The sequence below is a fragment of the Loxodonta africana genome, chromosome 15 (genome assembly GCF_030014295.1).
Source record: "Loxodonta africana isolate mLoxAfr1 chromosome 15, mLoxAfr1.hap2, whole genome shotgun sequence".
Taxonomy (NCBI): Eukaryota; Metazoa; Chordata; class Mammalia; order Proboscidea; family Elephantidae; genus Loxodonta; species Loxodonta africana.
In genome coordinates this window covers 4,767,426-4,783,054 of record NC_087356.1, presented here as the reverse complement: position 1 = coordinate 4,783,054, position 15,629 = coordinate 4,767,426, and the positions used below count along the sequence as shown (strand labels likewise).

General features: G+C 45.1%; 1 protein-coding gene across 7 annotated transcripts in view; it reads left to right on the top strand.

The window, feature by feature from the left end:
* The window catches only part of AFF3 (ALF transcription elongation factor 3), a 667,929-nt gene that overhangs the window by 586,785 nt on the left and 65,515 nt on the right, over nucleotides 1-15,629 (top strand). For all 7 annotated transcript variants that reach the window (XM_023552564.2, XM_064268477.1, XM_064268478.1 and 4 more), the window contains one exon: nucleotides 13,967-14,153. In XM_023552564.2, the coding sequence (XP_023408332.1) occupies nucleotides 13,967-14,153 (187 nt within the window). The remainder of the gene's footprint in view (nucleotides 1-13,966; nucleotides 14,154-15,629) is intronic.

The following is a 15,629-nucleotide window of genomic DNA, read 5'->3' as shown; positions in this document are numbered from 1 at the left end:
CCCAGGATCTCATTAACAGAGCAGGTTTTCTGCATGTGGAAGACACCACTGATTGCCTGACCAACAGACAGAACCCTCTACTTCCTTGCAAGCTGAACCTCTATTCCATTCATCCTAGCTTGAGTGTCCATGTTCTTTAAGGGAGGTTGGTCTCTCTCCATCCACAAGGACTGACTATTGATTGGGCTAAGCCAGTCTCAGTGGTTTTATGACCCTTGCTATGGGACTGGTTTGGCCTTGGGCATGTGTTGCAATTCAAGGCAGTGACACATGAGGGGTGGTCTTAACATGGAAGACCAGATGGGAATACCCCTTCTGTGGACGTTGTCATCTGCACGCGAGGACTGTAGCAGCCATCTAAGGACAGTGAGGAAGGTGAGCATGAAAGACAAGCCATGATGGCAGCAGGAAAAGATGCAAAGAACCTGAGCCTTTGATATCAGAGACCACTGATCCTCCGAATGAGCCAGTCCAGGAGACGCCCCTCCGTGGGACTTCTCATTATGAAACATGCACGTCCTTTGTGTTTGTGCTTATTTTAGTTGTGGACCCGTTTCCTAGCTAGACACAGTCTCTTAGATCTGCTGTATTACGCAGGCTTCTTAAAAGGCCCTTGCGAACGGCACTTCCCACAGAAACACTGGAATACTATTTTACACATCTGCCCTAAGAGTCCTTAACCAAGGAAGAAACCCAGCTTGGTTTATGGAGGCTGACAAGATCACAGCTTGAGCCGAGATGGCCACAACTCTGTGTCTCTGATGCTATAATTTGGTTTCCATAAAAGCCCCTTTCGCTCATCATCCTTAAGGCATGTATTCCTTGGTGAGATGCATATTAAACACCGCATGTGCTGACATTCAGAAGCTCGCTTTATTTGCTCTAAACACAGGAGAGAAATAGAATCGCTTTATTCAGACAGAGATCAGGTGAGGAGAAGGGTTTTCAGGAGCCAAACATGATCCCAGGCTAAGATCAGACATTGCCGTCTCTCTGGGTCCCTTCAGTCTCTCTCAGAAGCTTCCTTTGACCTTGTTCAAGATCATAGCTGTCTGGAGCTTGCACTAAAGAAGCCAAGTTTATGGGAAGAGAGGTAGTGTTGGAAATTTCATCAGCTGGGTGATCTTGGACACAACATGCCATTTGCTTTTTCTGGGAAGTCAGACACCCTGATCCCTAAGGTTCCTTCCTAATCAAATATTTTATGATTCTATAAAATGACCAAATGAGTAACACAAGGTAAGAATGCGGGTAAACTGGAGGAATTCCTACTTGGTTGGGCTACTACGTTAGAAGAAGAAGTATTACAGCAGGGCTGCGAACCAGCGTGAACTGGTTCAGTCATGGCCAACAAAGCAAAACTGGAACAGATCCAAATTTTTACAATTTGGGTGATCCCAAACAGTAACCATCATTAGGAAAAATTATGGGTCAAAGCCCTGGAATGGGAGATTTGGAAGAGGCGTAGTAAGCCCTTTCGGGAACCTGAGGCATGAGACTGGATTATTGACAGGACTGTGGAGAGTGACCCACATCCAAAGCAGCATGGTTGGCCGCCGTCTTTGAGCAGGTCACGGCTCCCACTCCGCTCAAAATCTGCTGGGTAAGAGATTTGGTTGCTATGCAACACGTATGCTGCCCTTGCTTCCTAAAAGGGAGATTAAGTTTCTAGCAGGGCTTCAACCTGTAATTTTTCCCATTCAAATTACTGTACTAATTCATCCAAATTCTAAATATTTGGATCTGATCCAGCATCACTTCCTCAGCCATGACTGAACCGGGAAGAACTGGTTCAAAACCCTACATTACAGTTACTAAAAATCAAAGAATAATATTAGCTAATATTTATTGAGCACTTATTATATCCCAGGCATTGTGCTAAGAGCATTACAGGGGTTTTCTCCCAGCAACCGTATGAGGTTACCTGCTTAATAACAATGAGGCAGCTGAGCTCAGAGAGATTAAGTAACTTCCCTGCAGTCACACAGCCATCAAGTAGAAGAGGTAAATTGTCCATCCGTGCCTATCTGATTCTAAAGCCTGCACACTGTCTGCCTCACGTGGCAAAACTCTGTGGATGTGCCTGACTGAGGTCCCAGAACACTGATAATTTGTCCCGCACACTGGGCAAGTTCTGCTCCCAAAGAGCTTGCAGCCAGAGACCTGGGTTCCCGCCTCCCTCTTCCACTAACTAGGCATGCAGCCTTGAGTAGGTCAGGTAACCCCTCTGTAAAGTGGAGACACCTACACCTGGCTTTCCTGCTTCATAGGTTTATTGTGAGGCTCAGAGGAGGCCCTTGAAAAGAAATTGCTTTGAAAATTTTTAAAGAACCATATAAAGCCAAATATCTATTCCTATTAAAAGTAAACACCAACAAAAGGAAAAATAGGTAACTTGGACTCCATCCAAATTAAAAACTTCTGTGCTACAAAGGAGACCAAGAAAGTGAAAAGAGAACTCACAGAGTGGGAGGCAATGTTTGCAAGTCAGATGTCTGATAAGGGATTTGTATCCAGAGTGTATAAAGAATTCTTATAACTCAGTAATAAAAACTTTTTTAAAGGGCAAAGGATTTTAATAGATGTTTCCCCAAAGAAGATGCACAAATGGCCAATAAGCAAGTGAAATGTGCAGAACATCGCGAGTTACTAGGGAAATGCAAATCAGAACCACCTACATTGTTGAATGGAAAATTAATTTTCTCTGTCAACTGTCAGCTAAACAACAATAAATTTTTTTTTTTTTTTTAAAAAGGAAGCACACAATATTTACTCCTTTGTACCTGGCTCCTTTTGCCCAGTACCGTTCATGAGACTGACACACATTGTTCAGTGTAGCTAAAATTCGTTCTTTTTAAATGGCTGCATGATATTCCACCGCACAAATGTGTCACAATCTATTTGTCCATTCTACCCTTGATGACATTTGGGTTGTTTCTGATTTTTGGCTTTTATAAACAAAACTGCTATAAGGAAGAAAAGGAATACCTCCTAACACGTACTGGAAAAAAAAAAAAAACTGATCGCTGTCAAGTTGCTTACAACTCATGGCAGCCCCGTGCGTGTCAGAGCAGAACTGTGCTCCCTTGGGCTCTCAGGGGCTGCTGTTTCAGAATCGCGAGGCCTTTCTTCTGAGGCACCTCTGAGCAGGCTGAAACCTCCAACCTTTCAGTTAGCAACCGAGTGTGTTAACCACTAGCACCACGCAGGGACCGCTCATACCCCCTAGGATGGCTATAATAAAAATAGACCATAACAAGTGTTGGAGAGGATGTGGAGAAATAGAACCCTCATACATTGCTGGTGAGACTGTAAAATGGTGCAGCCACTTTGAAGAGCAGTCTGGCAGTTCCTCAAAAGTTTAAACGTAGAGTTACCAAATGAGCCAACAATTCCATTCCTGTGTATATACCCCAACAGAAATGAAAACATACAGCCACCCGAAGACTTGTACATGAATGTTCATAGCAGTACAAATAACATCATAAAAATCATAGTGGCCAGAAAGTAGAAACAACCCAATGGCCATCAACTGATAATAGATAAATAAAATGTGGTATAGCCATGCAATGAAATATTATTCATCAACAGAAAGGAATGATTAAAAGAGATGAGGTACATGCTACAACATGGATGAACCATGAAAACATTATGTTAAGTGAAAGAATCAGTTACAAAAGACTATATATTATATGATTCTATTTATATGAAATGTTCAGAATAGTCAAATTTATAGACAAAAAGTAGATGAGCGGTTGCTGAGGGCTGGGTGAGGAAAGTCAGGGTAATGGTTATGGGTTGTTTTTTTTTTAAGTAGACAAAATTGTTCTGAAATTAAGTTGTGCTAACAGTTGCGCAGCTCCATGGATATACAAAAATCATTTAATCGTGCGCTTGAAATGGATGAATTTAGGGTATCGAATTAAGTCTCAGTAAAGCCATTTTTTTTTTTAAATGTCATCAAGCCACACAAGTATATTTTTATTGCCACAAAGGTTGTAGAGCTCCCATGACGGCAGCAGTTTGGGGCTGCACAGTCTAAAGGACTCTAAGTGAATATGTATAAATAAATGCAGGAACTTCATAAGTAAGTGTGTGGGTGACAGGATCTCTAATGTTTTCTGGGATTAATGCTTTAAAACACTCAAATTTCTTGAAGTTATAAGAGGTGCCCTACACAGTGAAAGAAGCTCTTTCTTCCAGGACTGCCATACTGAACCAAGGAACTCGGTGGAGAACAGCTTTGCAGACTAGCTCACAACATGATTTCCCCTCTAAAAGCAGTCCCTGGGGATATAGACCCCAAGGACAGGGTTAGGGAGAAGCTCGGGGTGGCATTAAATTATTGCAGCCCACGATCTCTCATTGCAGCGCCAGGTGGCTGACAAGCAGTCGAGTATCATGAAAGCTCATGGCACTGCATCTTTGCAGTAACGTCAGAGCCAGGCACTCCATGCTAACCAGCCCCGCCCACCACATCAGCAGCTGCGAGGCCAGGGCCAGGCATGCTGAGGAAACCAGCAGGGCTGCGTTGTCTTGTGAGCGGGTCAAATGAAGCACTGCTGAGGCTGTTAGTTATCTGGGGGCCAGCACGCCCACGGCAACTGGAACATGGCCAGCAACACCTGGCACAGGCCCTCCCACCCGTCAGCCTGCCCCTTCCGCCACAAGCCCAGGCCAGCGCTTCTCCCTCTCACAGAACCTGACTCCCCACACTCCCACCCAGAGCTCCATTAAGACCTGGGTGGCCTTCACCCCAGTCCGTGTTTCTAGCTGTCTCTGGCAATGGGAGTGGTTGTACTAGTGGGTTTTCTAGCCTTCGAAGAGTGGGGCTCAGGCTCTACAGAGCTGGTGCTCCATTGCAGCTCCCATCCCCATCGTCAGGAGAACAGTGTTAGACTTCCTGCTTTGAAGTGCTCTTTGGGCCAAGAAGGAGTTTTCACCTTATTGTCACTGGTGGGACCACCCTTCCAACTCTGCAAGGAAAGCGAGTTTGTGTTACCAAAGGCAGCTGCCCCTGGGCACGGGCCTTCACACGGTGCCACGGACAGGATAGACATAAGGGGTCAGCTGTGCGGTACAGAGATGGCATGGCCAAGCCAATGCGGGCTTTCAGAGAAGCTTTATACATGAGGACAAACCCAACCTCCTCCAGGGCCTCACCCATCAGGGTTCCCAGCTTAAAGCACGTCCATGACACAAACAAGATGTGGAAACACTTCTCTGTTCCCAGTGATATTTATAGACCCTCAAGAACTCTTCCATTAGGATCAGAGGGCTCCTAAGTCTTCAGTCCAGTGAAATCAGCTGAGTGGGAACTGTTCCCTGATGGCCTTATTTAAAAAAGAAAAGAGAAAAAACAAAAAATTATTTGTGATTCAATGTATTGAATCACAAAAAATATATGTATATATATATAACAAAGAAACAAGGGAAAAAAACTGTCAACAAGCCCAGGAATATTTGGGAACAAATGAATATTTGCACATTATTATATTTTTCCTTTGTTAAATGTCTTTTTCCTTGGTTCATATCTGGTACTTTATCCAACTGAAAGTTGGTCCAGATACCTCCTGCAGCTCCAAGCAATGACCCTTTTCTCTGGTCCCATGTAGAAGAGAACATTGTTCACCCATCCAAAAAAAGAAAATCTGGTAAATTCAAGAGCAGGGCTGGCCCCAGGACGAAAGCCCTTATGTACCCTAGCAAATATCATTACTCAGGTGGCCATGCTGTGAGCTCGGGAATCTGAAAGTCCAGATTGTTTGGTGCTGTTTGAGCAGGTTCCCCAGGCCATGGCACCCATCGAGGGTAGGGAGCAATGCATCAGACCACTGGGTAGGAATCAATGGCTGTCGTCATCACTGACATTCAGGGTCATAAAGGGTGGAAGCCCAGGAAATGGCAAGGGCCACACCAAGTGCTTTCTGGTGACTGAGATTGGTGACCAAGCTTTGTGGCCCAAAGCTCCTCATAAAATTGGAATTTTAGCATCAGCTACTTACTCCCTGGGTGTCCCCCAACTCATGGTGATCCCATGAAAACAGAAAGAAATGCTACCCTGTCCTGAGCTATCCCCGTGATCAGTTGCGTTTCATATTGTTGTGATCTATAGGGCCTTCGCTGGCTGATTTTCAGAAGTAGACCACCGGGTCTTTACTCCTAGTCTGTCTTAGTCTGGAAGATCCCCTGGAACCTATTCGGCATCATAGCAACACACAAGTCTCCACAGACAGAAGGGTTGTAGCTGTGCGTGAGGCATATTGGCCAGGAATCAAACTCGGGTATCCCACGTGCAAGGCGAGAATTCTAGCTCGGAACCACTGCCATGTAAATGGTCCAATTGGCTGATCACAAGGATCTCTAGATTCTTTGGTTGGCAACAGAAAGAATTCCAGATGTTATGAACAGCACCAGCCATGAAATAAGAAGCGTAATTTATGTCCAAGTTTATGGACATACTATATTACTGAATTCCTGTTCTGCTAAATATTGTTGACTTTTTTCCTTCCCTAATGTCAGTGTCAGTGCAATGGTTAAGGACTCGGCTGCTAATTGAAAGCTTGGCGATTCGAACCTGGCCATCTGCTCCTGTAAATATTACAGCCAAGGAGCCCTATGGGACAGTTCTGCTGTGTCTTATAGGGTCACTGTGAGTCAGAATCAGTTCAGTGATGACACACAACAACAGTGACGTCAGCAGAAGGTGCCTGGGACCTTCGGGATGTATGCAGTGCTGCATGTGTCTTCTGTATGGTCTTAGTCTCTTCCCTAGATCATTCCCTACTCACAGCCCATCCCTGTTGTTGTTAGTCGCCATTGAGTTCATTCTGGTTCATGACGACCCTATGTGTTACAGAGTAGAACTGTTCCATAGGGTTTTCTTGGCCCTATATAAGGACTCTTTATGGAAACAGATTTCCAGGGCTTTTCTTCTGTGGTACTGCTGGGTGGGTTTGAACCTCCAACCTTTAGGTGCACAGTTGAGCGAAACCATTTGCATCACCCAGGGATCTATCCCATTCCTAAACCAAAAACCAAGCCCACTGCCATCGAGTCGATTCCAGCTCATAGCAATCCTATAGAACAGAGTAGAACTGCCCCATAGGGTTTCCAAGGCTGTAATCTTTACAGAAGTGGACTGTCACGTCTTTCTCCTGCAGAGTGACTGGTGGGTTCAAACCACCAACCATTTGGTTAGCATCTGATCGCTTTAACCACTGTGCCACCAGGGCTCCATACCATTCCTAGTTCAGTATAAATGAGGTGTGCTGGCCCTTTCTTCTGTCTTTCTCTAGGTTGCCTTACCTGAGCCATCAGGCTCTCCCTGCAGGCTAGCCCCCATCCTGCCTGAGGTTTTCACATATGCTAAGCTATAGTCCCATCCTGTTTGTTTTTGGACCTAAGTGTAATGCTTATGCCTCTTAAATATCATCTTGTATTAAAAAGCAATTTCTAAAATCGGTTTGTTCAAAGGAGGGTTTAAAACGACTACAACGATCGGCTTAGAAAGTGAAGAAAACGAGAACAGGCTAACAAGGATGATCCCCACAACCACAGACACCAAGTGGGAGTCCCAGATGCTTCCATTATTAAAAAAGAAGACAAAGAGCTGAAATAAGCCACCAACTGAAGAGGCTTGTGAAAGAACTATAACATAAACCTGGAAAGTGCAGAAGGAAATAAATACTCAAATTCCTATCGAGATCAAGAGCTGTTTGTTTGAAAATAAAACAGGCAGCCCTTTGGCCAATTTAATGCAGAAGAAAAGAAGAGAAAACAATTTGGAATCAGTGATACAGTAGATATTATGTTTTGTATTTTAAGATGATATTATATAAATTTTAGGGTAATAAACTTGAAAATGTCATTAAATAGACTTTTTGGAAAAAAAATAATTGACAGAAGAAAAAATGGACAAAAACCAAGGAATAAATTATAGAAGATATCAAAGAACTGTCATCCTAAAAGACTTTAGGACCAGATGATTTTCCTGGTGGTAAGCTGTTTCAAACTTTTAAGGAACAGATAATCATTATACTATTTAAAACTTTTCCAGGACGAACTGAAAAGGTAAAGTGCTAGGTGAGGTCTGGAGGAGGTGTTGCCCACCTCCTGAGCCACCGTTTCCTGCACACTGGATGCTGGCTGCTCATTCTGGCTTACTCGTAGAGTTTTCTTTTCCGGCTTAAGGAGATATCTGCAGTTTTTACATTGCCGACAAAAAGTGTTGTAACTTGTTACACAGTTTGCATAGCTGATTTCGTCTGCTTTTCGTGATTCTATACTGTTTCTGGCAGTCACAGTTTTTTCTTCTGAGAATTGGGAGTAGCTCTAATTCCTCTGGTACAGGCTGTCTGTCAGGCTGCAACAGAGAGCTCTCTCCACACCCAAATACACACACACACACTCACACACACTCTCACACACATGTTCTATGGCTGATGTACCTGGCACAGTGTGAACTCTCAACAAATGTACTATCAATACCATCGCTTACCCCCATGACATTTACTCTGAACATTTAAAGTAACCACACTTTCGTCCTTCACATATCTGATAAATCTCATTTTATTTGAGGCACTGTCTCACAAAGCTGTAAACATCCTTGGTGACTTGCTCTTTCCATTTTGGTACACATTCTTTTAAAATTTAAGCTTAATTCCCTGTTTTTATGGTGAAGGAATGAATGGATGGCTGATAAAATGGGTAGGAACTGTAGCAGAGGCGTGTGGTTAATTTCATTCATCATCTTTTGATGCAGCTAACCAGGGCTGAAGAACAGAAGTATTGAGAGGGGTTTTCTTTTCACTTGTTAAATATCGCGTGGATGGTTCTGTTTCTGAGACACGATGTAGGTCCACTTCTCTGTCTTCCTCCTGCTGAGTACAGTTGAAATCCGTGGACATCATGTATAAAACGAACATTAGAAGGGCGAAAGGTGGAGAGAAGGCAGATTTGCGAAGGACTTCAGGCCCAAGGAAAGCAGTGAGTTCATTGTTTTGTTCTTTTTGCATCGTATATTCCTGAGAAGCCAGCAACCCAGAAATGCCAACAAGCACAGATAAAAATAAGCCTCAGTAAAGCTTGTTCTGTCTATCCAAAGGACCAGAAAATGGTTTACCTAGCTAGGAAGAAAAGCTTTAGAAATAACTGCTCTACTCCAACCAAAACTTACAGGGAAAAAAAAACTGGTACCATCCCCAAGCCTCATCAGGAAAGGCCAAATAGGGAGCCTAGACTTCCACTCTCACCCAGCTATATTGAGGCAACCCTCCACCATCCCACTGGAGTAGTGTCAGTGAAGGCTTGCTAAAACAGACCATTTTTTAAAACTCAGAGTCTCATAACGTAATGCCAAAAATGTCCAAGATACAGTAAAAAATACCAAGAACCAGGAAAATGTCAAGACAACGAACAGATGCCAGCATTGAGACGACCCCGATGTCAGAATTATCTAGCAAGGATTTTAAAGGATCCGTCATAAAATGAAAAAAAAAGAGTCTCAGCAAAGAAGTAGAAGATACAGAGAAAAACCAAATGGAAATTTGAGACCTGAAAAATTTAATAACCAAAATGATAAAGCTCAGTGGATGAGCTGCACAGTGGAGCGGAGAGAACAGTGGAAAGCATCAGTGGACTTGATGATAAAGCCAAACCCATTGCCATCGAGTTGATTCCAACTCATAGCAACCCTATAGGACAGAGTAGAACAGCCCCCTAGGACTCCCAAGGAGCAGCTGATGGATTCAAACTGCCGACCTTTTGGTTAGAGCTGAGCCGTTAATCACTGTGTCACCAGAGCTCCGTATACACACACACACACACACACACACACACACACACACAGAGATTATCTGAAGGAAAATGGCTTATGCAGTCGTGGAGCTTGGCAAGTCCCAAATCCATGGGTCGGCTGTCAGGCTGGAGGCTTTTCCTGACTCACAGGGTTGCGGGAGCTGCCAAACCCAAAGTCGGCAGGTCTGGTGTCGGGCTACTGGCTCACGTCGGAAGAACCAGAGGTCAGAGGATGATGAGTCAGATGCAGGATCCAGAGGGAGCTTTGCCAGAACCTCCATGTATGTTGGGTGCAGGCCACCCCTGCCAGGAAACTGACTGACTTTCAGCTGATTGGCCTTTTCACTGATTGGCGGCTCACATCAGATCACAAAATGGAGGGTGATTACGTAAGATCTGCCAAACCCCTGAGAATCATGGCCTAGCCAAGTTGATGCATAACCTTAATCTTCACTCCACCCAGGAGGGAACTCTGCTTAAATTATAGCAGATGAAATTTAGAGCACATTTAAGGAAATATTCTCCGAAAGGAAGAATTGTTAATATTGGAACAGGTCACCACAAGAGGTGCTGAAGTACCCATAAATAAATACATATGTATATGATTGGAAGAGAGAGATTATAACCTCTTTGAAAGGTTAAGTCCGTTTTTTTTAAGCTCATGAATCCAACAATGGATTATTTTTTTTCATTTTTTAAATTAAATAATTATATGTCAGTGCCTATTAACATGCCAGTCACGGTCCTAGGCTTTGATGACCGAAAGACTTTTATTCCATGATCTCAGTGCTGTTTTAATGCCTGCAGAGTTGATAGCACCATGTTCGTAAAACGTCCTAGGTGCCAAGAACTTAGTAGGCAGTCTCCTAAAAATTGTCCAAGGCTGTGCCATCATGTCAACTGGTCCGTGTTATCATTTCGGGAAAAGAATCTGCTAACTCAATTTTTTTTAAGTTATCTTTGCTGTGTAAACATGGCAATCAGTTCGCACATTAAAATTTTCAGTTTGTAATTTTAAATATGGGGGCAGTGGTGATTTAGTGATAGAATTCTCACCTGCCACGTGGAAAATGTAGGTTCGATTCTCGGCCAGTGTGCCTTGAGTGCAGCTACCACCTGTCTGACACCTGTGGAGACTTACATGTTGCCATGATGCTGATCAAGTGTCACTGGAGTTTCCAGACTAAGACAGACTAGGAAGAAAGGCCTGGCTATCTACTTCCAAAAGTCAGCCAGTGAAAGCCCTATGGATCACAACCCCATTGGGCACAGGGTTGCCATGACTCTGGGGTGGATTCAATGGCAGCTAACAAAACAACAACAAATTTTAAATACATAAGGCCTAAAGTGTTATTTTAAAGGTGTTTCTGGTATATCTTTTCCTATCTTCTTGATTCTCTGACTCCAGAGAGCCTTCCTGACTTCACTGAGCCCATCCTGTTACTGGCTTCATTGTCTTCTCTCTGTATTCTGCCCTCTTACTGCCGCAGCTTCCCAACAAGGGCAGAGCAGCTGTGTGCACCCATATGCTGAGGCCAGAATGACAGTTGTCCCCAAGGATCTGCACAAAGCCTAGTTTATGGAGTGTTGCCTTCACAGGAGATCAGGATAGCGACCCTGAGCCCACACTGGAGCGACCAGAGCCCTCCCATGCAAGCTTGTCCCCATGCCTGAAACGGATTTTTTCCTGCCTGTATATCCTCTGCCCAGACTACTGAAACGTGAATATACTCAATTCTTATCCCAGATGCATCTTGAGCCTCACAGCCCTTACAAGCAAAACATGAAGAACAACCTCAGATTCTTGACTTTCTTAACCATTTTAAAAACAAATAATAATTGTGCCTGTAAAACTGTCATTTTAAGTGAGTTTCCTAATTCGAGGAAGGAAAACATAAAAGCGTGAGGCTTTTCTGCCAATCTAACTCTGATTTGAGGTTCTTTCTCCTCGGGCTAGTGTGTCTCGTTACGAAAGGATGGCAGTCATAAAAGAAAGGTGGCATAAAAGAAAGGTGGCGTGGTAACCATTTAATGAACATTTTCCCAGAAATTAAAGCGCCGCTTTCCAAAAGACCGTGAATGGCTCTGTGGTATAAGCCCCGGGGAATTCCTCCACACTGCTGCTCCTGCTATGCGTTCAAAGCCTGTGTACACAGGGAACCAGCATCTCGTGTTCTTTTTTGTCTGCATTAAAGCAGGTAGAATGTACTGATCGGTGGTCAAAGCCAGTGACTATCATACAAAACCAGTCCAAATGCTCTTGATTCATCCTAGTTGTCCAGTTTTCAGCAAATGTCTTTCCAGCGTGTGGCAGGGAGACACATCTTTCCCCTACACTTCTATCCCCACCGTCCTTCTAACAGGACGCCTTTGAGCCATGTGTTTTTATTCCCAGGGCTTAAGGGCCCACCCACCCAACTCTTCACACAGACCCTGGATATTCATGTTCAGTCAGAGTCCAAGAGGCTTTTTTTTTTTTTTTTCTTCATGACTCCATTGATAGTAGCTGTTTCTGTTCAGCCAACAGGAAAAATGGATTGTAGTTCAGAAGGGAGGAGAGAAATATTACAGCCCCTTTATCACCCACCTTCCCTTCCCCTCCACTGTCTCAGGATCCAGGATTCCTCACTCAACACTAGACACAAATGATAGGTTGCAAAAGAGCCCGCTGCAGCCCGGGCAGGGCATGACTGTGCAGATGTTGTCTGATGCTGAAGAATTTGGTCAGACAGTAGGTATTGACCGTGACATTGGTGGAAGAAATCAAAACCACTAGGGGAGGGTACGCTCAAGCTCTGGTTCCCCCTAACCTTGCAGTTCAAAAAGGCGCTTTTATTTTCAAATTTCCTGCAGGATAGCTTCTTGTCTTATCATACTTAGAGGAGAAGCAAGGCTCCAATCAGTGTAAGTCTCCCTCCCTCTCCTCCTCCAACACACCACTGACTTATGAGAATCTGTCCTTGGGGAAAGCATTTGTGGAAGATTTAAGGGGGGGGGGGCGAAAAGGGTCCTTTCCCTTGTTCAGGCTGCTTTGCACTTTAGACCATAAGCCCTGAATAGCTCCCCGGCCCCTGATCTTCAATGATGCTCAGGCCCATCAAAGCAGTTGTCCCAAAAGAAGTGGCAAGCAGGTATTTGCTGACTCAACATTTTTTTTAAAGTGATCACTCCGTTTCCGGGATTTAAAACTTGCGCTCAAAAGAACGCACGTAGCAGTTCAGTCAATAAAGGACGCTGGAGGTGTGAATGTTGTGTAAGTGCTGAAGTTTCCCTCTTGGCTCGAACACTCTGGCTGGATGTGTGCTATCTGGATTTTTATAGTTAATTAATTGCCATTGGAAAGCATCAATCTTTCCTGTTGTCTTTGAGTGTGTAATTACTTTCTGGCAAATTCCAGCATAGATGTGAACGTTGGGTGTATTTTAAAGGCTGTCTCTGTAAGCCACTGCGCTGGGGTTGAAGTGTAAAGTTTGGAATATGTAAAAAGTGTGAGTGAGTGATCAACTTCGGTAAGGGCTGAAAAGAAGGTTAGCCTTTCTGTAGCAAGCAAAAAAGACAAGCTCCTGTAAAGTCTGCAGCACTCGACTGTATGGGCAGGAAAGGGGGGTAAGCGAGGCTGTAACTTCAAATGCTCTGTGGTCTCCAGAACCTTCAAGCAGCCCCAAAAACACGGAGTAGAATGCAGCGTCCCTCCTAGCAGCCCCGATCCTAATCCCTGCCGTCTCTCTGCATTTTCCTCGGGGGCAGAAATGAAGCCAAACAGTCACTTTCACACTTTGAAAACTGTTTTAAACTTTTCGGATTTCCTTGCGTTTTTGTAGATGACTGGATTTGGGGATGCGTTTAAACAGCCATCCCCAGAGCAGCAGCAAAAGAGAAGCAGTCACTCAGAAGTAACACCACCTTCCCTTCTAAAGTGGCCACACAACGCATGCCCGACAACCAAGGGACACCAACTTTCATTCCCAATTTTGTAATTTTTTTTAAAAAACCATTAGGATGCCTTTGACCCTGGCTCTTGCTCTCCTTGTTCTGGTTCATGGTCAACAGTGGATGTGTGGACTGCGTGCCTCCTCTTGGCCCTGGTTGAATGGGAGCTTGCTGGTGTGTTGGTGTTTGCTCACTGGGTTTTCCTGCCCTTTCCTTCCGGGGCCTCGTGGGCCAGCAGCACCGTGGTCCAGCAGAGCAACTGCAGAGCCTCCGTGCCGTCCAGCAAGGGCAGCAGCAGCGGCAGCAGCAGCGGCAGCAGCAGCTCCTCCAGCGACTCCGAGAGCAGCTCTGGCTCCGACTCGGAGACCGAGAGCAGTTCCAGCGAGAGCGAGGGCAGCAAGCCTCCGCACTATCCCAGCCCCGAGGTAAGAGCGGCACCGGTGTCCCCCCTCTGCTGGGCTCCTCTCTCTGCAAGTGTCGTAAGACCTGGGGCCAAGTCCCTCGCAGGCCCACACCCCTTCCTCCCAGGGTCCCCCAAACCACAGTCCTGTGACATCAGACTCACTGCAGGCCGTCTGGACGCCTCGTTCCCCGTGTCTCCTCCTTGCAGTTCTCCTAATCACCTGGCTTCCCTGGAGGTTGCAGAGACATCGTCTTTCATTGTCCAGAAATCTCTATGTTGACTTCCAGAAATTTCCAGGCGTGCCGTAAACATCACTGACGGGGAATAACCTGCAGATCAGGTCTCCCTAGGGGTCAGCCAAAGCCATAACTAGACAGGGAAGTTCACCACCTGGGAAGTGCGAGCGCCCACAAATCACAGGGGAAGGAGTTTTAGGGGTTTGACATGGTTAGAAACTTAGCTTTTTTGCAGTTTGTCATGGGTTAGAAGGACAAAGGCTATAAATATTAATAAAACCATCTTAGTGGTGTTTCCTTTGTGAAAATATGAACAGAAAAATTACAAAAAAATACGAATAATAGACTTTTTACAGCCATGTGGAGCATCTGGGTGAAGGATTTAGGTGTCTGTCATGTAAACATTCTAAGGAACCAATAAAAGCCATTGCTTTTTCTGCTTTCATGTGGAAAAGGGAGAATTAAATAGTCATGAAGGTTCTTGGGAGAGGACTGAGAATAAACTTCTCAAGTCTGTGGGGCTGCAAGGGTAGGCTTTGATTTCTAGAGGGATAAAATGCACTTTCTTCTCGAGCATATGAACATTTGGGGTTGCCATGGATGGCGGGTTTTAATTTTGTACTTACAACCCTCTCCATCACTTTAGGGACCGGATTTGTAAATAGATTCTGAAAGGGACCCACGCCCACCCACGTCTGCATGCACGCACAGCGGTGAGAGAGCACCACTGTTAGTGGCTGGCACAACACTTAACTTCCAGCCATTTGTACCTGTGCCTCCAGCAAAGAGTGACTGTGTTTTATCTCAGGTTCATGGAATGACTCTTAAATTCCCCTCAGGTTTTCTCCACTCGCCTCTCCTCCCAGGAGGCTAAGAGTTTTTGCAAGAGCGCTGAGAAATCCAGGGAAGTTCTGTTCCCACAGCCCTGGTTTCCTCTTCAGCACCTCTCTGCTCTGCACCTACCACTCTTCCCTCCTGAACCACTGCTCCTGCCTTTGGCTGTGCTGTTCACGTGATTCTGCTCTCTTCTCCTGCTCGTCCCTCCTTCGCCCTCCCTCCTCCTCTCCTTCCCTCTCCTCCTCCATCCCTCCCCCTTCTCTTCCTCTCTCCCCTCTTCCTCCTCCTCCTTCTCTTTCTCTCTCTCTCTGTGTCTCTCTGTCTCTCCACTCTCTCTGTCTCTCTCTGTGTCTCTCTCTTTTTCTCCCTCCGTCAGGCAGCGGGGTAGGGGGGAAGCCCTCAGCATCATTAACCTATAAAAGCCA